At 43.5% G+C, this 20,408-nt stretch overlaps 1 protein-coding gene across 8 annotated transcripts in view; it reads right to left on the bottom strand.

The window, feature by feature from the left end:
• Positions 1 to 494: 494 nt before the first annotated feature.
• BORCS5 (BLOC-1 related complex subunit 5) overlaps positions 495 to 20,408 on the bottom strand; it is a 58,896-nt gene continuing 38,982 nt past the window's right edge. The window contains exons 3-6 of one of the 8 annotated variants that reach the window (XR_009933146.1): positions 17,476 to 17,633; positions 3,529 to 4,916; positions 1,959 to 2,040; positions 495 to 1,132 (exon numbers count right to left, since the gene is read on the bottom strand). Coding sequence is in view for 1 of the 8 variants with exons in the window: in XM_062491786.1 (XP_062347770.1) it covers positions 4,686 to 4,916; positions 17,476 to 17,633 (389 nt within the window). In the remaining 7 variants the exon portion in view is untranslated. Of the gene's footprint in view, positions 4,917 to 17,475; positions 17,634 to 20,408 lie in introns of all 8 variants that reach the window. The other 7 variants (XR_009933145.1, XR_009933144.1, XR_009933141.1 and 4 more) reach the window with 7 other exon arrangements.

The following is a 20,408-nucleotide window of genomic DNA, read 5'->3' as shown; positions in this document are numbered from 1 at the left end:
AAATGTGGTAATTAGGTGAACTACTGTATTTATTAACTGTCTTCATCAGCTAGGTGCTCAATATGCTGTGACTCACAGCACAAGTTATAAACTGACTTCTACCACAAAGTGGGGGCATGAAAAGCTCGGAACAAGTGGAACAGCACTAGGGTCCTAGTAAGACTGTTACTTTTTAAATACAAAAAAATCACTGTAATTCAACCAAACTTACCTAGCCAGGCATCTTAATTAGCCAGCTATACACCTAGCTAGTCTGTTTTTGTTATTAATCTGTGATAAAAGTAGTTATTCTAGCACTTTTAGACAATATAACATACACAATACCACAACTAAATTATACACACAAACCCACAGCTGAGAATTCAGGAAGAACAGTGTTCCTAATACATCAGCTTTGCCCAGCAACAGGACTTTCCCTTTGAACCCTGCCTGCAAAGAATTTCTTGGCCTTTCTTGGTCCAAATGGTTGCTCTGAGGCAAACTGAAGTGTTTCTGCAGTAAAGCCTTCAGCTAATTCTGCACTTTAAAGAATATTAGTAAGAATCACCATAAATAGAAAAAGGGAGCTATTTCTTGCCTTCTGCAACACCCACCCCTCTGGGAAGGGGCTGCTTTCCTGGCACGTAAAATGCTGCGAAACACTTCTGGAGCGTTGTCCTGCTGCAAGGGATTGCTCACTCTGAGGAGTGGATTTCAGCTGCTGTTTCCAGGGACCCTCAGAATGCTCCACTGCTGTACAAAGCCAAAGTGTGACACCCCAGGCAACAATGAGGCTGGGGCATCAGGCCATTAGAAAAAAACAAATACAAAACAACAGCAAAACAAAAAGAAACCATGTAAATTTGTCTCTCTTTATTCAGTATTGCCTGTGCAGGTGAGAGTTCATCACCATTCCGCTTTCCCAATGCCAAGTCCCAAGCATCGCTGCTCACATCTTGTATTCAAACTGGACATCAGTGCCAAACAGAACTGGGGCAGCACTGGGGGCGGGGGTGGGAACCAACCCGCATTTATTTTCATTCTTGGGACATGTTTCCTCTCAATCCCAGGGCAGAGGCAGCTGAAATCAGCCTCCCCCATGGCGTAGAGTAGATACAAAGTAAAGCTGAGATGTGCCCCCACTGCCCAGACACTGCGGTGGGAAATGGGAATGAAGAATGAGCAATACTGCAATTGGAGAAACAACACACTTGGAAAAGAGCCACACCAAAGGTTTTAATGCTGGAGCTGTGGAACATGGAGCATGTAGGAAGCTGAACAGGGTAACCACCCATAAACCATGGAGTGCTCAGCCACAAATACCCTCTGGCAGCTTGGGAAGGGGAGGGATTTACAGCAGTACCTCGGGAAACTACTGGCACACAGTCTGAGAGAGGGGCTGGCTCATGCAACCAATGAGCCTGAGAAAACCTGTATTTCTACTCTCTCTGTGTAAAAGCCTGGAGGAGGGGAAAACACATTTTAAATATTTAAATATATTTAATTTAAAATACATATATTTAAAAAACAACAAAAACTCTTTTCTCTCCCCTTCAGCAGATCTTCACAGGAATTGCCCTGCAGGTCGGTTGGCACTTTAGCACCCTGTCAATGCATTCAGTGACAAAAAGAACGGAAACGACAAAGCAAACCTGCTCTGCATGGGCAGCACAGTGACCAGCATGAGACATTAAAGGAGCACCAGCGGCAGCACAACGGGGGAGTTGCATCAGCAGAGTCGGGAAGGGCCGGAGCAGCTCAGGCCAAAGAGGAACCACAGCCCCAGTGACTTGTCCTCCTCCCCAGCTTTTCCCAAAATCACATATCAAGAAGCTTAGCCCGTACCCCAGACCACACACCACCCCAGAAAGCAGAAAAGGGCAGCAGTGTCTGGTTTCAGGGGAGCACACCAGATTACTCCCTGTTCATAGCACTAAATTCGTGGCAGAAGTAAGAGCTGGTACATTCACAAAAGATACCTGAGGTCTCCTCCACGAGTCTTTGGCTTAGGAAGAGGAAATTCATAAGCAGAAAGGTGATTCCAGTCACATCTCCAAGCTCCTGCTAAACACCATGAGAGGGAAGCATCAGCCTCACCCTAAGTACCACCTGCATCTGAGCTGAAGCTGAAAGCAGCATGTGGAGCAAAGCCAACAAAAGACCAGCCAAGCAACAAACAGCAGCTCGAGATGATGTGGCAGGACACGTCTTCCCCCTCAGCAAGAGGGCCAAAGACTTACACTCCCTGAAGGCAGTGACATTGATCTAAATAAAACTGTAAACCATCGTTCAAGGGCAGCTCAAGTGTGCAACCTTCCAACAGTACCCATATGAGAGATTATCACCTGTGGAATGAAGGTGATGATGTGAGCATTGGAAGAGACACATTTTTCTTTTGAAAGTTGGCCTTCACATTTCAGCTCTAATTTCTTTTTAGTTCCGTTATTGCACTTTACATAACCTGCCCTTGCTGTTCAAGAAGATCTGTCTGTGAGGCCCAGCAGCATAGCCACAAGTCTAAAGACCAGCGTTCCTAGGAACAAAGGTTTTCTCCCATTCTCAGCCCAATGCCTTGGTGTTTTCTGGCAAATGAGGAAGAACTGATTTACAGTGCTTGGCTCCTGCAGCCTTCACTTGGGAATACCATTCCTTTGCCCTCCTTAGCACTGCAGGGAGCAATGCTTTGATCTGGTACTTAATGGCCTGAGGCCAAATGTCTACAAGCCTCAGAGAAGTGTCTTACAGCAGAAAGCATCTGCCTTGAGATCCAATATCTTTCCACTGGCACAGGCTTCCAGCACACCAGGGTTTGGGACACTCACGATCCCATCTGGCAGAGAGCTGGATGTCACACATTTTAAACATCCAGACAGCATCATCTGGACAAAGAATACAAAAATGGCTGCAGCCACTATTTAAAGCAGCTCAATATTCTTGTGTGTCTGATGGTGGCTGGCAGAGACAAATTCTATGATGGACACTGAGGACCCACAAGGGCATGGCCATGACAAGCAGCTTTTCCTGTGTTAAGTCTCATGTAACCAAGCATAAAACATGGCAGGAAGCTTCAACAAAGATGGAATTCCAATGTTTTATCCTGGGCAATACACAGCATATACCTGTGTATGTACAACTGTGTAAAACCTCAGGGGTGAGAGCAGCAAGCCTTTCCTAAAAACCCTCCTGCTGAGTTCTCTGCCCTCCCTGAAACAGTCAGTCCCACCTTCCAGGGCATCATTTCAGGGGGCTTAATTTCTACAGGACTCTGCTTCTAGATAGTGTTCAGCAGGCCCTGGAATCCATCCACCACCGCGGTTCAGATGCACATCTAAGTTGGCTGCAGTCTGCATGACACAAATTCATGCTACATGGCCTCTGGGACTGCACCAAGAGAATAGCCTGTTGCTTCTTGCCACCAGGCAAGAATTATTACAATCAAAAACCTACTGCACTCTTACTTCCAAATGCTCAGAGACAACTTTTTACTTAATAAATGCTCTTAAGTATTAAGACATATTGAACCAAGATGCCTTTGGCAAGTGACCCTACCTTGTGCTGTACTGGAAGCTGGGTTGTCCCTGACTGTTGTCACTGCTGGAACTGCACTCCTGACACACAACAACCCCTGGGTCTCATGGGCTCTTCAGCCTTGGCTTGCCTGGGAGGAGGCAAGAACATCCCGTTGCCTTTGGAGCAGGTGGCTGAGAAGGGCCCTGTAGTTTCAGTCATTCAGCAGTGTGCCACTGCCAGCTCCTGGCACAAGGGCAGCTAAACTAACACAAAGAGACAGAGGATTTCTGGTCTCTCTCCCCTCCACCCTCACACACTTGAAGAAGCAGCTGTACCCCACTGGTAAAAAAAAAAAAAAAGAAAACAAACAAAAAAAACCAGCACCAAGGTAACTCCAGTGTCCTGATTAAAAAAAAAAAAGACACCTTGTGTCCAACTTTGGGACTCAAAGTGAGCAGGTTGGTACTGGTGCCTGTCAGAGGGACACGAAATGCCACCAAGCTGAGGCATGGGGACATTTCCAGGGCAAGGGGGAGAGGAACACTGAAGTTTGCTTTACATTAACAGATATATGTATCTACAACAGTTACTCCTTTACAGCCTCATAGATGAGTGAGCCCATAGAAACAGGAGCCTCAAGGACGTGCTAAAACCCTGCCGTGCAAACCATGTTGTTTATGATAATGGCCAGTCTTTAATAAGCCAGTTCCTGGCTCCCACACTTTCACCTATAAAACACATATATTTCCAAGGCCAGAGGTTCTCAGAAATACCTTCCAGCCATCTAATTGTCTAAACCCCAGTCATACAAGAAACACATTAAAGGGTTCATCACACCCAATATCCCTTTGAATTTTTTTAGTAAAAAAAATAAATCAGATGAAAGGAAATTCCTCCTCTGAAAACCCCAACTAGTCACAGCAATGAAACAAATATTTCTGCACAGTGGTATAGTGGCAAAGGAGACAGGAGGGCGAGAGGAGGGAGATGAGAGAATGGTAAATCATCTCCTCCAGAGAGCTCCTGGATTCCTGGCTGTGCAGCTCTGGCAGCTGACGCTGCTCTCCCTCCAGTGCCCTGGCAGAGAGGCCAGCAGCAGCGCTGCCCGCTCCAAACACCTGCCAGTGCAGCCTGCTGGAAGCGCATCCGTGCCGAACGTGGAGGGTGGAAGGTGAGGAGGGTGAGCTGCCGGAGCGCTACGACCTCAGCTCCCGGTCGGGTTTCATGGAGAAGGGCTCCAGCCGCTCTCCCTCTGGCAGGAGGCTGTTCAGCCGCTCCATCAGCGGCACCGTCTGGTCGATGCCCATCTGGATCCGGCGCAGGATGGCAGACATCTCGTTGACCTTCTGGATCTGCTCCGCATACTTGGCGTACTTCTTCTGGCGCTCCTGCATGAGGCTGTAAAGTGTTTCCACAGAGAGGTCCATCTGTGTAGAAACAACAAGCAGAGCAGGGCTCATTAGGCCAACTGTTGCTGCAATTGTCTCAGCACAATGTCCCTCCCAAAAGCAACCACCTTGGATGCTCCACACAGGAGGTTACAGACAGGTACAGAGGAGCTCCTCAGAAGGTACATAACCAGTTGGTCGTGGAATGGGATGATTCATAGTTGTACACCAGGGAGGACATATGATGACCTCAGTTCTCCATTCAAATACCTAAATATCCGATCAGAATATTCTTCCTTTGCAGGACTGAAAGCCAACAGGCACTGACAGGGATTTCTCAATAAAACAACACACACATCTCCAAGTTATCGAAGCCCAGGGAACCCACGGGCTCTGCCTATACCTGAACTACATTTTCACTGGAGAGTGTTCATTTGCAAGTGTTAAGTTCTACCACAGTTGCCAGTGCTAGTTTTTCTCAGTTTAGCCAAGTTACTCTGCAACTAAGCCACAGCTGTTATTACCATCGTCATCTGGAAAACGCCCACCTTGAGAGAACCACAATGGATTGCTAGTGTCCCTAATTTCCCTGAAACCCAAAAATAAGAGTGTTATAAGTGACCCCAGGAGAGACATTAAGTAGATTAGCCATGCAATTAAACACAGTCCGTACCCAAACATGGCCCAAGCATGATGACAATGACAGGAACTGCAGTGCTGTTCCTGCCATTGAGTAATGAAGGCAGCCTTTATAATTCACAGCCCATTTTTCTGTTCAGCCAGACATGCAATCTCCAGGCAGGATTCAGCCGGTACCTCACACACAAGCCCAGTCAGATGGTTTAAACTGTTTTACATATCCTAAGATATGTACCACATGTTCCAAGAGCTCAGTAACAGGGTTGCTCCAAGCCCTCAAGTGCACACTCAGAGTTGCTTTGGCTCACTGCAGCTGTACTTAACAACCCCAGTGACTCCAGTGCACTAGCTTTTCCAATTGGTATGTCTTTGTGGAAGGCAGTCCACTGGCTTGGGACTCAGCACAAGCCTACAGTGAGTGGGACTGAAGGGCAGGAGAGGGCATACACTGAGCAGTTTTAGCCCACTGCCACCTCTTACCACTGTTTTCCCAAAACCTTCCCATGTAATTGCTCCCAGAGGAAGGAAGTCCCTGCTCACGATGAAGCAGCCTCAGGGAATCAATGCTGAGAACTCCTGGTCTACCAAGAAGCACAGGTTCAAACAACATCCCTCTCCTGAACTCTGGGACACAGTTAGCAATCTAGTGGAGGACAGTGACCATATCTGTCACCAGGGACAGCACAAATTTATCAGTGCAGTGCTAAGAAAACACAAGGTGCTGACCTGACTTACAGGTGCAATCCTGATCCTCTGTCCAAGTGCTGTGGGTCTGTAGGGGAGACCCTGCAGCAAGGGAGGACTGGGTGGAAATGGTGCAACACTGGAAGGCCCCACTGAGGAGGGAGGGCCCAGCAGAGAGAACTCTGCCATCCCACTGGTGGCAAGAGGGTACAGCATCGAAAACAAACACACAAGTTTCTGCTGAACTGTCACAGAGAATAGTGGGCATTCTGCCCCTCATCATCTCTATCAGAGCTGCATACGGTACCAACTGACCTTTTATTTTGCCTGCACTTTCTACTGCTCTCAGGCTGAATTCTTCCTTTTTTGCCTCTGCTTTCCTGTGAATTCCCTCCTCCATGCCTTCATGCACGGGACAAAATAAAAACCAGCAGAGCAGGAAACTCCAAATAGAGTAGAAACAATTTAAGCCTACACAGGGGTTTCTATTAAAACCCCAGCTTAATAATTGTGTAGCTTAGTGCTAGCTCTGTAAAGAGGAGTGTGTAAAAAGCAGACCACCATCAACCAGCAAGTTCAATCCAGTGCCCAAAAACATCCTACCTAATGAGAGACAGTGGCCTGGAGGGGCAGCCAGTGGGAAACCTGCCAAAAGCCAGCGTGCCTCATTAAACAGAGCAGTGTGGGGACCCAAGCAGAAGCCTCCTCTGGTTTTGAAGTTCTCCTCTGCTGGCAGATTCTCCACATGGCCTCACCGCACTGTGCAAGAAGCAAAGCTGGCACCTACCAAGCTTTCCAACAGAAAACACCCAAGGCTCCCCTTTCTCCATTCCATCTACTCTAAATTCCATCTGCTGACTTTTAGGCTCCTTAGGAGTAGTATCCACTTACTGGCAGGGAATGAGGGGAGAAGCTGATGCTGACCTGCAATAGGAAGAAGAAATGCAGAGGGGCTTCCAAGTACTTTGCTACCTTTGGACACATTCACAACAGCCAAAAAAAAGTCGCCTCACAAGAAAGAGAAAGGGCTGAAATGAGTGTTTCCTATGGTTTCCTTACACCTATCATCCAAGTTTGCCTGCTGAGGGAGGCCACAGCAGCTGCACAGCCCAAGGCACAACAGGGAGAACTGAAGTGGAGCAATTGTGAGGAAAGGTCAATTTTTACTCAGTCTGAACCAGGTCTTTTTAGCTATTAAAAAAAAGACGCAACTACATGGTAATTCCTATGATAAATGCCAGTGTCTCAGCTTTCCTTGAAGCAGGCCTAAGTACACACTTACATCCTTCCTGCCTCCTTCCCCCTCCTAGCGAGCTCCTCCAGTGCCAGACGTTGTGCTTTTACCTCTGCTGGCATGCAGTCCCATTCCTCTGGCATTAAGATGGGGCCTTCAGATTCTGAGGGTCAGCCCTGTTCACCCACCACAGAGACTAACACTGGCCTGCAGGAATCCATTATGAGCAGGGAACATGCAAAAGAATCCACCTCATTTCTATCTATTTAATTTCATACATCATACAGTAGCAATAAAAAGCATCTGGAAAAGGGGAGCTGAGGTAGAGTCTGGTCCCTTGCCTACAGCCAAGGCAGTCCAAGACACCCCTGAGGGTCAATGAGTGGATTTGCCCTCTCCGAGCAGTTTCCATCAACTCCCATGTCCCTGACACAAAGCCCTGCCACATTCTCATCTGAAAAACATTCAAGTCTCAGCCCTCTTGCCCATCCCAGATTGTGAAGCTCTCTGGGAAGCCCAGCAAGACACCCCAGAGCCAGTAGTTCATCATTGTCCTACAAACATCTGAGAGTGTTTATTTGAGCCCTTGTTTCTGCTTTGGTTGCTTCAAGCTTCCTATGATGCCAGGCCACCAGAGCTGCAGACAACTCCCTACTGTGCTGAACCCATCAGATATGAGAGATGTGAAACAGCACTGTCACCAGGTCCTGACAACCTCACCGTCACCAATCTGTCCTTCAAACATCACCACTCTGTAAGCTATGAGCATCCCCAGCTTAGTGGTACAGAAAAGTTTCTGGAGAGTTAAAACACTGGACTTGAAGCCTGTTAAGAAGCAACAGAACAAAGCAGAGGGCAGAGCCCAGTATATGATGTCAGAGTCCTAATTTTCATCAAAGCAAGAGGTTCTGCCCCTGAGAAAAAAAAAAGCGTTCTCAACGAAGGGGTGAGAGCTCCTAATGCATAAGTTAATTCTTTCCAAAAATCATTCCTCCTGTCAAAGCAGCAAACCTGAGGCTGGACATGCCCAGAGTAGAAGACAGGATCTTTCTCCCCTCCTACATCAAAAAAGATTGAAGCATTTCTTCATGTTTTTATTTCAGAAGCATAGGATCATAAAAATAGACAAGCTTAAAACTCACCCTGCAGAATGACACACTTTTTTTGTACAGACAGTGACATTCAGAATTTGTGCCTGTTTCTGTTTCAAAGCTTATGCCTCCACTGTGGATTATCATCAACAGGACACTAATTTATACCTCAGCTTGACATTTAAACATGAAATGACATCTACTGGGCATTTCTTTCATCAAATGAAAACAGATTCATAATTACTTCCAATAATACTGCAAGATGGATATTTCCTCACTCAAAAGGGCCCCAGCACAGCCCCTCCTACTACACCATTCACATTCTCAGCCCCGAGTCCCCTCTGTATTACACAGGCCCATTTGTAACACCACACTGATGAAACACAAAAACAACTGAGGATACTGTCAGACATCTTGCACACCATAAATTCTTGCATTCATTTAAAAATTCTTCTTGGCCCACACTGCCAAGCAGAATAAAGACATTAATTTAGCCCACAAAAAGACTGAGGTCAGCACTGGCCAATGCCCAATTCTTTTCAAGAGACCACGCTGAAAACAAACCAGTGCCCATATATATACACGTATACAGCATACACATATATATATACACACACACACTTCTTACCTTGCATGATTTTGTAGTACCCCTGTCATGGGCACGTGAGTGTCCTAAACTCTCAGAAACAGAGGTCATATCTTGTTAGTTCAGTGACTGAGAGACTGAAAACTGCAGCTAGACACATTTTCCCTGGTTGCAGAACATGCAAATGCAATCACAAGTTCATTAAACTTGGAATCAAGTTTCTAGAGACCCACTGCTGACATTCATAACAAAACAAATACATCTTGTAAGAGAATGTTTGGACATTCCAAACTTTTCCAGTCCCTCCTAAAATGCCAATAAGGCAAGATGTTTTTGTTTCCTCCCACATTTAGGAACAGTCTTCAAGAGCTCAGCCAGACATGCATTTGTCCCGTGTCCTGGCCTAACAATTTCCTCTCAGCCACTATTCCCTGTGGCTGCCCCTCCAAAACACACAGCTCTTAAGGTGCAATCCTTATTCCAGAAAGTTCTTTTTCTAGAACAGCACTCCAAGCACAAGCAGCCTTTCCTTCACATTGTCAGGTGCTTGACTGGGGTTAAATGAACGTTTTCCTGCAGCTGCACACAAACCACATCAGAAAGTGGCAGGCAGGAACATGACTGCATGGAATATTAGTCACGATGTGCTGGTGTGAAAATACTTTTCAATCAACACACTTAAAACTGAAGACAGCTCCTCTTTCTGTACTGCCTGAAAACAAATGTGCTCAATGAATGGCTTTTTCTTCTCTTCCCCTCTCTCTTTGATAATGTCACGCAAAGTCAGCACAATAGATCACAATGACTTCCTGATGCTGGGAACATCCTCTGTTTCTCCCACTCAGCACACATTGGTAAGTGATAAACTGACTGTATAGCTTCTGTGCCAGGGTACAAAACAGAGAAGCCACCCCTTTCTCTTCAGCTTCCACCATGAGAGTAGCTCTCATGGAGCTGTACCCTTCCTCTGCCCCACTGCCAGGCAAACAACTATAGTTTGTGTTTAGGTTTTCCTTACCACAGCTAAGATCAAATCCACTGCAAAATATTCCTTTTGCCCCCTCTGTGATCTGTCATTGCTGTAAGCAATTGCTGATGGTTATTCTGTCTAAGTATTGCACAGATCATGGTCAAGTTAGAGAATGAAGAGTAACCACTGGCTCTGGAACTGAATTATAGCAACATTAATAGATACATCAAGGCCCTTACTCCTAAAGATCTAAATTATACCCATGTTTAGTCCCTTAGTTTTATAGTAGATACATGGATACATGTTAACATGTATCAACATAAGCTGCTGTATCTGTAGGATCAAGATTTAATTATTCTGGGAGGCCTTTGGACACACAAAAGCATTCAGAATTCCAAAGAGTAAAAAGGTTTATTCATGAAATAAGCTTTTCCACCTTTATGTCAGTCTTTCCCTGACTGTTATGCTATTGGACAGGGTGCGTCTGTCACTCCCACACGGCGTGGCCTCCTCAGCCCACACCTCCCTCCCAGCTCCAGCCGGAGCCCTCCCTGCCCAAGAGCCACCAGCATCCCTCTGCCAAATGGCAGGTCCCCAAGATTCAGTTATGGCTGCTATCACCGACTGGTGCTAAAAAAAAGTCCTAAAGCTATGACTGGAACAAAACAATATCTACCTCTTGCCCAGACCTAATGCACCCACAGACTTCCAAGCGTTTAATAAAGGCAGGGCTCCACTTCAGAGAGGTGGGAGAAGATGGGCAGCAAAACCTGACAGCCAGCTCTCCAGTTTGGACACATCTCCTATCACAGTCCCATTCTACTGGTCTGTCCTTACTTACATTTCTCTCAACACCACAGATACCCACATCTTTGTCTTTCAAAACAGCTAAATTGTTTTCACAAAAGCAAGTGAAACTCAGGGCACTGCAAAGCAGCAGTCACACCATCCTCCTTCAAAGGAGCTGAATAAGGACAAGCTTAGTTCTGCACCTAAATCCTCAAAACAAACTGAGTCTTCCCAGCCTCTCTCTTCCTCAGTGGTTCGGTCTTCTGGTCCATGAGCTGGCCTGAGTACCAGCCTGACAGTCACAAACCAGCAGGTTCACACAGCAAAAAGCACCATCTCTCTGTTGCACGAGTTCCTGGGTTCGAACTCAGCATTTGCTGTGGCTGTATCAGACTTATATGCACAAGATTCCTGAAAAAGCAGAAAGGGAAAAAACCCAAAAGATCTGTTTTTACCAGCAAGCTATCTAAACTGTCACCAAGAAAAGGTCATAGTAATTTCTAGTTCATTGTCTTTAATTAATAAGAACACCTTTTTAGTTTTCATTTGCTGCTTTTGTAGAACGATGGACATCCATCTAAGAAGTCACCTCTAAAATTATTGCTAAAAATGTTAAGTTACATCCGGCGCATTAGAAATGCTTCCATACATATTCTAAACAGCCAAGTTTAAGAAAAACAAATACAAATACCCCACCCAAACAAGATTGCACCTGTGTGTGCAATGTTCTCACAAAACCTCTCTTTTGTAGAATACAATTCCACAGTAATTAATAACACGCTCTTGATCTGTCTTCAGTTAGCTGTTGCTGAAAAAGAAAAAATACATATCTGTTACAGATCTATTGCCTAAATGCTAACTTGCACAACTCTTATTTCAAGCTACCTAATAGTTCTGTCAGAAAACACAACCTTCATCTCCTCGTTTCCTCATTTTACACTGCTGATGCATTACTTGCCCAGAACACTCCTATACCCAGCCACAGCTTGAATGCTACAGGACAACAGCAATTACAAATGCTATCCACCCTTAGGGGGTTATTTTATAACAAATTTCAGTTTCATACTTTCAACATGTCAGTATGACTAGCTTTAAGCAAGCTGGTTTCCCCATCACAAGTAAGCTTTGATTTGAAGAGATGACCACTATCATTAATGAGATATTTTTCAGAAACCACCACCACCTTCATTTCAGAGTGAAAACAGTCAGCATCATTATATTTGCAAGCCATCTGCTATTTATTCTCAGCTTCACAGATGGGACCTGATAGCTGTAGGTCTTCTTTTCCACACATCCTACAGAAGTCTTTCAGAAAGGAATGATATTGCTGTGTTTAGTCAGGGTTAGACACACTAGAAGAAAATTATATTTAAGTAGAAAATGCTCCTAAATCTGTTCTCACAGAATGCAAAGGAGCTGAGTTTTAACTATTTACTACTGCGTGGGAAGTGCTAAAAGGATTGTCTAAGACTTCCTCTTTTTTCCTCTGGGGAACTGCAGACAAAGTTGGGTTCACACACCCTGACACACTTGCACTGCCAGTCCACCACATCTGGGTGCATCAGACCTCCCTCCATGTGCTCTGCACATGCCTTGGATACATGCAAGAAGGCTGAAGTGTTAGATGAGCATGGACATGAGCCCAGCAGTCAGGATTTGGAGATTTCTGGACACCTGAGAGCCTGATGAAGCTTTTGCTCTTTTCCTGCCAGCCATATTTCTCATATGAAAGTCCAAATCAACTTCCCTTTGCCACGGATACTCAAACTCAGTAACTGATAACCTGAAAAACTCCTGAAATATCTATTCTATTATACTACAGTTCAGCATTTTATCCAGGCTTCTAGAGGTAGATGACACATCCAGTCAGGAGCAATGCCCACATGAATTAATTAATAGTAAACCATATGTTTCATACCTCAGAGCAGTGTTGCAATAATGGCTAATAAATGTTCTCATGTAGAGGCATTCATGCCCTAGTGGCACGGAAGCATTTAGGAAACTCTACCCTTCATAAAAAGCAAGATGAGCAGATTACTGGTACTTACTTTGCACTAAGGCTTTGTAATGCTTTCAACATGAAGTCATCTCTGCAGATCACATCTGATTATTACCACAGTGCTAATTATGGGGCTACAAACACAAGGTCCACCTTTCTCCCTCAAGTCTACAACTACCATCTTAAAGTTATCAGAGCAACTCCAAATATTTGCAAGTAAGGCTGGCTATTCTGTCTAAAATGAAGATTAAACTGCTGAAAAGCTTCTAGCCAATATTCCTGGCACCTCCACACCCCACCCCAATTCTTACTTAAGGGCAGAGTTGACATGTCAAAAATTTCAGCTCAACACTGAAACAAGAGGTAATAGTTAAGAATGAAAGCCTGTAAATTAATTTTTACTATATCAACACAATCCTTCAGGAAGGGAGAAGGTCATTTTTAATCTACATTAATGCCAAACTGATTTGGAAAGAGAAATCATATTTTCTGTCTTCATCTGACTAAGCCAAACAAGCAAAGCTTTTCCAGTTTCCTCCCCAAGGCACCTACACATCCTTACAGCCCTTTTCTTGTGTTACGAACTCTCCTTCCTTGAGCATTTATGAGACCTGCACACTGTGTCAGATGAGATCCCTCAGCTTTGTGCAAGATAATCAGCATACTCTCATTTCTTCTGGAAACACAAGCTGCCATACACCCCAGGTTGACACTTGCTTTCTTCCTATGTCAAATCCCTTTCATGCCCAAATCCACCATCAAGTCTGCTAGCTCTGTAACAAGATCTAGCACTTCTTACTCCTATCTCCTATTTGAAGTTCTACAGTGTTGGGGCAGGGGGTTGTTGGGAGATTTTTTGGGAAAACAAAGCTAGAATAAGAAATACAGTCTCCTAGTTTAAGCAAGCTGTGAGAAGGAACTGAATTATATTCCTTCTGGTACCTGATGATCATAAACTCCATGCAGTAATCCCAGTCAAAGTGTTACTAAAAGGTTTTGCATGTCAGACTTGGGATCTTCAGTGACAGTTTCTTAAGCACCTAAGCTCTATAATAGTACAAACCTTTCTGACTGCTAGATGCTTGGTGTAGCTTTATTTTCTTCCTTGGAAATTCAGTTGTGGAAAAGATTCCAGTTTAGATCTTTCTTCAAAAGGCCATAAAGCACAAGAGAAGGGAACATGCTGGAACTGATTACACACATATATTCTAGGAGCAAGGGACTTGTCTTTTTTAAGACACCAGACAAAGCAGTGTATGTCAGCAAAACAGATTTCAGACTGTCACCAGCGCAAATAATCTTTCCTCTTCCTTTATAACTGCTAGATCCCTTCATAAAGTTCATGTACAACAGAGTACTGGCCATCTGCCTCAGGCATACACTGCTAGACATCAATTCTCTATATTAAAGTAACAATTCTGAAGCCTTTTCAAGAGCATTTTAACATTTTGGTGCTGGTTGGTTAAGACACCACCCTACCACTCAGGTATTCAAGCTACTTGCACAGCAGATTGGAGAAAAATGAGCAAGATCAACTAAAGGATGTGAAGATTAACATGTTTCCAGCTTAATAATCCTGTGCATTTATTTCTGCATGATGGTACCTGTTGAGATTCCAGTCTTTATAAACAACATTTCATTGCTGTTGAGAGGAAAAATAAAGAGCTGGATAGATTGCCACAGCCCTCATCCATCAACTTCAAAGATGCCAAAGACTAAATTTAAGGTATTGATTTCTTAGGGAACACAGTGTTCCCTAGTTTTTTTCTAGAGGGCAGTGTGGCATTAAATCCCTTGAAAATACAAGTGGCATTTCAACCTAGGTTCCTCCCCTTTTCAGAAATATTATAGCACAAGGAATTCTCAGGCCCCTTTCCCTGGATTTGGGGCACTGGTAATTTAAGTCTATGAACCAAAAGGCTCTATTCTGCTTGCAAGTAAACAGCCTCAGCTAGAACATCTTTATATGTTGTGTCAAAATTAAAATACATCTCCATTTTCACTTTTGCCAGGCTTCTTTTAACAGGCTTAATTTTGGTTCCCTAAGCCCTCCCCTTTAATGGGCTGAAAGGTAACTTCATGGGCTGGTCCATATGGGCCTTAAAGCAAAGGACTGAAGCTGAAGATGCATTTTTGACTTAGGCAATTAATCTTTTGCTGGTCTAATTCAGTTTAGTCAGAAGGTGCATCACTCTCAGGGTATGTCTGCTGTAACAGATTTCACAAACAGGCTTGGAAACTCAGGTCTGAAACCACCTACAGAGAAACCATAACTAAGAGGAATAGCAATAGACAAGTAGGGTTTTTTCTCTTTAGCTCATTCTCTTTCTTATTCAGAACCACTGTAATTCAGACTTTGTGCTGATTTGCAAACCACCACAGTCAATTCTGAGTTATTGAGGACCAATTAATTTACAGCAGTACTTCTGAATTTTGACAGAATCCAGGAAACTTCTTTCCTGGTGACACAGACAATGAACAAAAGATATTTGCTCTGGGACATTTTTGTCAAGGAAAGACTAAAAAAAAATCCTGGCTGCAGGCAGTGTGAGTGTAGCATATTATACAGAACTATTGCTACAGTTAGCATCTGAGAAGTGAACATACTTCAGACAAATAGTAGGAAATCAGAGACTGAAGCTCACCAACATTTTGTAGAAAGTTAAAAACATCAGTCACTTGACAAGCCTATTATCAGAAGAAACACTTCAGTACTTACAGTGTTAAAGAAAAGGAAATACTGGCTATCAAAATGAAGATAAGAGAATTTACTGTCTCAGCTCGTGCATACGTTTTTACGCTTTACTAAAGGTCAAAGCTTTGTGTACACAGCAAAACTAAATCATTGCTGACAAATCGGTGAAGCCAAAGGCAATTTCCTTTGTCTACACTTGTAAGGAGAGACATCCCCTGCTCTGGTTCAGCTGCACCCCATGTTGTTAACAACTGTCAGCAGTGGTTCAATTTAGTGCATCAAGGAGAGCCCAAACAATTTGGAAAGAATTATTAAGCCAAGTGAGTCCCACCCAGATCCTCCAGAACACACATGCAAAACAGCCAAATCTGGAAAAACATTTTAAAATTATTAGGAAAATGAACAGTAAAAACCCACCAGATCTGGAAGAGGGACTGAAAGCATCTGAAGTTACTTAAAAGTTGTGACCAAAAAAACTGAACCACAGCTGATTTGTCAGTTCCCTGACTTACAGAATTCCCCATTTTTCCATCACTTTGTCAGAGGAGGCTGTTATAAAGAAGCCAGTGAGAACATCAGTATCATAATTTAATTTATTTTAGATTAAAGATAATCACAAGCCTTATGAACTGGAAGAAAACCACCGCAGCTAGTCTGAAAGGGACTCTGTCACTTGCCCTACAGAAGGCAAACCCAACTAATGAAGATTGTAGTGGTGGTGTCTACTGTGACTTTAAATCATGTCACTATTCCCTCTCACACTTTAACAGCCAAAAGAATTACAATCTGCTCGGATTAATGCACTACACTGTCATTAGGCTGGCAGTTAAATCCCATTTCTGAGATTGTGTGATCTGAGTCACCAACATCTGCAAATATCTTTACATCTTGTGTAATAGCTGGCCTCAGATCTTGATACACCGAAGTAAAAAGGCCTTTTTAATGCTTCCCACATTATTTTGGACTTACAACTTCATGATGACAGCAGCTTCTCAAAACAGCCCATTAATCAAATTTATTACCCAGTTTGTCATGTGGGATTTTATTAATTCTAAGCCAACAGAGCAACAACAAACCAAGGTCAGTGTTTATACTGTGTGAATAAAAATTAACCACATGCTCAAAACCACTTTTTTGACACTGAAAAGGTATTTGGTCACAAGGACTTTTTGTATTTGCAGAATTCACCAGCTCTTCTACACATCTGAGAGTATCTGAGAAAAGACCTCAAGCAACATTTCCCTGTCATGCCCGTTTGTCTTAATTTAAAAAAAATTAAAATCTGGCAGCCATTCTACTGCTTCCAACATCAGTAGTCACACATGAGAGAGTCATTCCCATTGCAAGATGCTCATCCCAGGAACTAATTCAATCCCAAACAGTATCATTCAATATTAAAACAGATCACTGGTTTCCAAATGATGGTTTAGTGGTGAAAGCAGCAGCACAGGAGACCTTTTTGCCAGAGGTCAGAAATGAGATGACATATTACGGTCTTTGAGAACAAACCTAGCTCTACAAACCCACTGAAGTACTACCTTCTCCAGCCATAGAAGATGTTAAGATAACTGTTTCCTCCCTTAAACTAGAGCCTAACCATGGGGCATAATAAAATATATGCCATACAGACCTAAATAAGAAATGCTACCTTAAAAACTTCAGTAATCTTTTACTTCTTTGAGAGCTGCTTGCCGCACTTGCGATTCCAGAGGAGCGGGCCGCTGTTTACGGCCAGGCCTCCTCAGGCACAGCCCGCAAACACAGGAGCTGCCAGGACCCGCAGCCACAGCCCGGGGACGTGGCTGGCAGGGCACAGCCACAAGGCACAGCCACAGGGCTCCTCTGCCCTGCACAGGCTGCTCTGCAGGCTGCCGCAGCCGCCCCAGGGCCGTGCCCTTCCCCGCCGCTCACCTCCTTGATGCGCTTCACCAGCGCGTTCTGGTCGAAGGCCACGGCCTCGGCACACTGGTGGAGGTGGTCCTGGTACCGCAGGCACAGCTGCAGCACCTGCTGCGGGTCCAGCTTCTCCAGCTTGGCGTTGGTCGGGGACGTCTGCCCACTGAGGAGTCCTACAAAGCAAAGGGAGGCCCAGAGTTAATCTGACTGTTCGTACTATGAGTTCAGCTGCAGACAGCAGAACAAATCCAGCAGGCAAGATTTATGAGGGGTGATAAAAAGCTAATTCAGAATCATTTAAGGATGTCTTGAATTTAAAGCGGTGCATAGAATGGCTTGCCATAGAGCTTGGCCCTCCCTAAAAGAACCTAAACAGATTCTAAATGCAGGTCCATAATACACATCTCCTTGGTTTTCAGTGATATTCAAGTCCTGTTTTTTCTCCTCCACGAGCAATCCTAAACTGTGAAGAATGAGCCCACTCCTCATTTATGTATGGCAGAAGATGAAGGAGTTGAAATCTACATTCCCAGAAGGGCACTGGAGTCATACTATTTTCACCAGACTCACACTGCCAAGACCAGAGCTCTAAAAATTCACTGGTCCCTCAAAATAAACCCGAGTAAACAAATGGACCACCATAAATTAAATTATTAGGGGTGAAATGTCCACATTTTGCCTACCTTGCCCTTTTTAAAACTTCAGAACCCTTTTACCTTCTAATGATTTTCTTTAGACTCTGAAAGACTAGAAATATGCCTCATTTTGTTTCTTTAATACGGAATGAAGATCCCTACCTACTTTCATGACCACGTTTCACAAAAAGCTCACAAAAAAAAGACACTGGACTTAAAAGTGAGACACTGGTAATATTCAGAGGAGGAAAATTGCCCAGAAAAATTTCTCCTGCCCACTGTTTGTTGCCTATATAGTGACTTGAGTATGTCTGCTGAGTTGAAGCATGTGTGTGCCACACTGACCACGTTCCCCACAGCAGCTAGAAAAAATGACACTTGGCTCTCAGGCCATCTTTTTTTTGCTATTTCATTTACTTACTTTCATGTCATTTCCTTCAGCATTAGCACAACTTTTTTCTTGTTGGGACACCATCTGTGACAAACTGCACATACACACAGTATGCTTTTCCCAAAACAACTATCAAGCTTTGTAAACTGAATTCAGTGACTGCACACATGTGCCCTCTGGGACTCTCATTTTACAGACAGGAAAAGACATTAAAACAGCAAATGTAAGCAAGTATCACACAAAGCAATTAAAAATTAACAAATGCCAGTTATTTGGATTGGAAAAGCTTTTCTAAGAATGTACTTCAGTGGAAAATGCAAAGTATTTTGAGTAGCCCCCATACCTACTGGAAGCTACAGCTGGTGACATCAAGTTCTTGCTAAAGCACAAGAACAAGATAGAAACCAAGAAGCAAGTCAGAAGCATCTTATGAATATGAGCAAGATAAACCTTATTGAAAATATTTGAAGATCAAAATGAAAATAAAACTAGGACAGTAACTTCATCAAATATGAAGAAGAAGAAGCAGGTTTACATTTCATCAACACTCAACATCTTATTCTCCCAGGATGCTTTGAATCGCTCTCAACACAAAACCTCATCATAAAAGATTTTTTAAAAAGGTAATTTTGTTTTACAGATTTGTCCACTACAATTGTGTTTCCTCCGTCAAGAGGTCAGGAGAGGAAACAAAACATTTATTCTCAAAACTCTATATTAGCTAAAGTCAATTTTTTTTTATGTTTGGAGGGAATAATCTCAAATAAAATCTTAGATTCATCAGTATCAGTTGCAGATCTTTCAAATCTACTTTCAGGTAAAGTACGAAACTGTGACAGAAACAAACCCACTGAAGGAAATAAGGCTTTTTCAAAATTGTTTATGTTTCATGTTCAGTGCTTCCTCAGTTCACAAACTGTGATCTTTTACAACATTATCTTGTCAGGATGAATGTTCAAATAATGTTGTCAACTTTTAATATGCTGAATGTTCACACAGGAATGAAGAGTTCACCATACACCTGAGGCACTTATCCTGTCTCTGCACTGATCAAATACATGATGCTATCATCCAACTAATTTTCTTTATTACTAATCTCTCACCAATTTCAAGAAGAAAAAAGAAAATTAGACACTGTTTAAGAGATTTAATTAACATGAAGTATGTACTTTGGCCAACTTATGCTGCTTATGAGAATTTTGGAAGTGGAACAGGCCAAGGACTGTAAAATGAGCTAATAAAGAACATGCTACTTAAACTCATGTACTTACAGCCTTGTACAGGTTACATAATGCTAAAAGAAAAATTAATAAGCCTGAGCCTCTCATTTCCTATCCAGAAAAAAACAAGCTCGAGTGAAGGGAGGCATTCTCTATTCAGCTAGAATTGTTTCATAAGAAGGCAGAGAAGGAAATACAATCCAGTACAAATGTTTGGACTAGGGATAAAAAACAAACATCATATGCTCCTTAAACATAGACTATGGTATTATTCTGGGTGATGCACTAGGGAGAAACCAAAAGAATTAGCTTCTCCAAAGACCTCTGGGGTAATGCTGACAATGCCAGAGAACAATTTAGCTTATTTTCTACTTGCAAGAAAAGTACAGTAAACAGCCCAAAAAGGCCATGCAGCCAGGCAGGAACTCCCATTGTCAGAAGGTCAATCCACAATTTTTTGCTGGTCACTGAAACCACTTACCAACCATGCTATCAATATTAACATTTTTTACTAACATTTCCCTCTGCCCCACTCTGGTGAGACCCCCATCTGGAGCACTGCATCCTGCTCCAGGGTCCCAGCACAAGAAAGGCATGGATCTGCTGGAGTGAGGCCATAGGAGAGACACAAAAGTGGTCATAAGGCTGGGAACACCTCTCCTGTGAGGAAAGACAGAGAGCTGGGGGTGTTCAGCTTGTAAA

Source organism: Cinclus cinclus, chromosome 4, assembly GCF_963662255.1.
Source record: "Cinclus cinclus chromosome 4, bCinCin1.1, whole genome shotgun sequence".
In the NCBI taxonomy this organism is placed as follows: Eukaryota; Metazoa; Chordata; class Aves; order Passeriformes; family Cinclidae; genus Cinclus; species Cinclus cinclus.
This window is presented reverse-complemented; position numbering and strand designations above follow the sequence as displayed.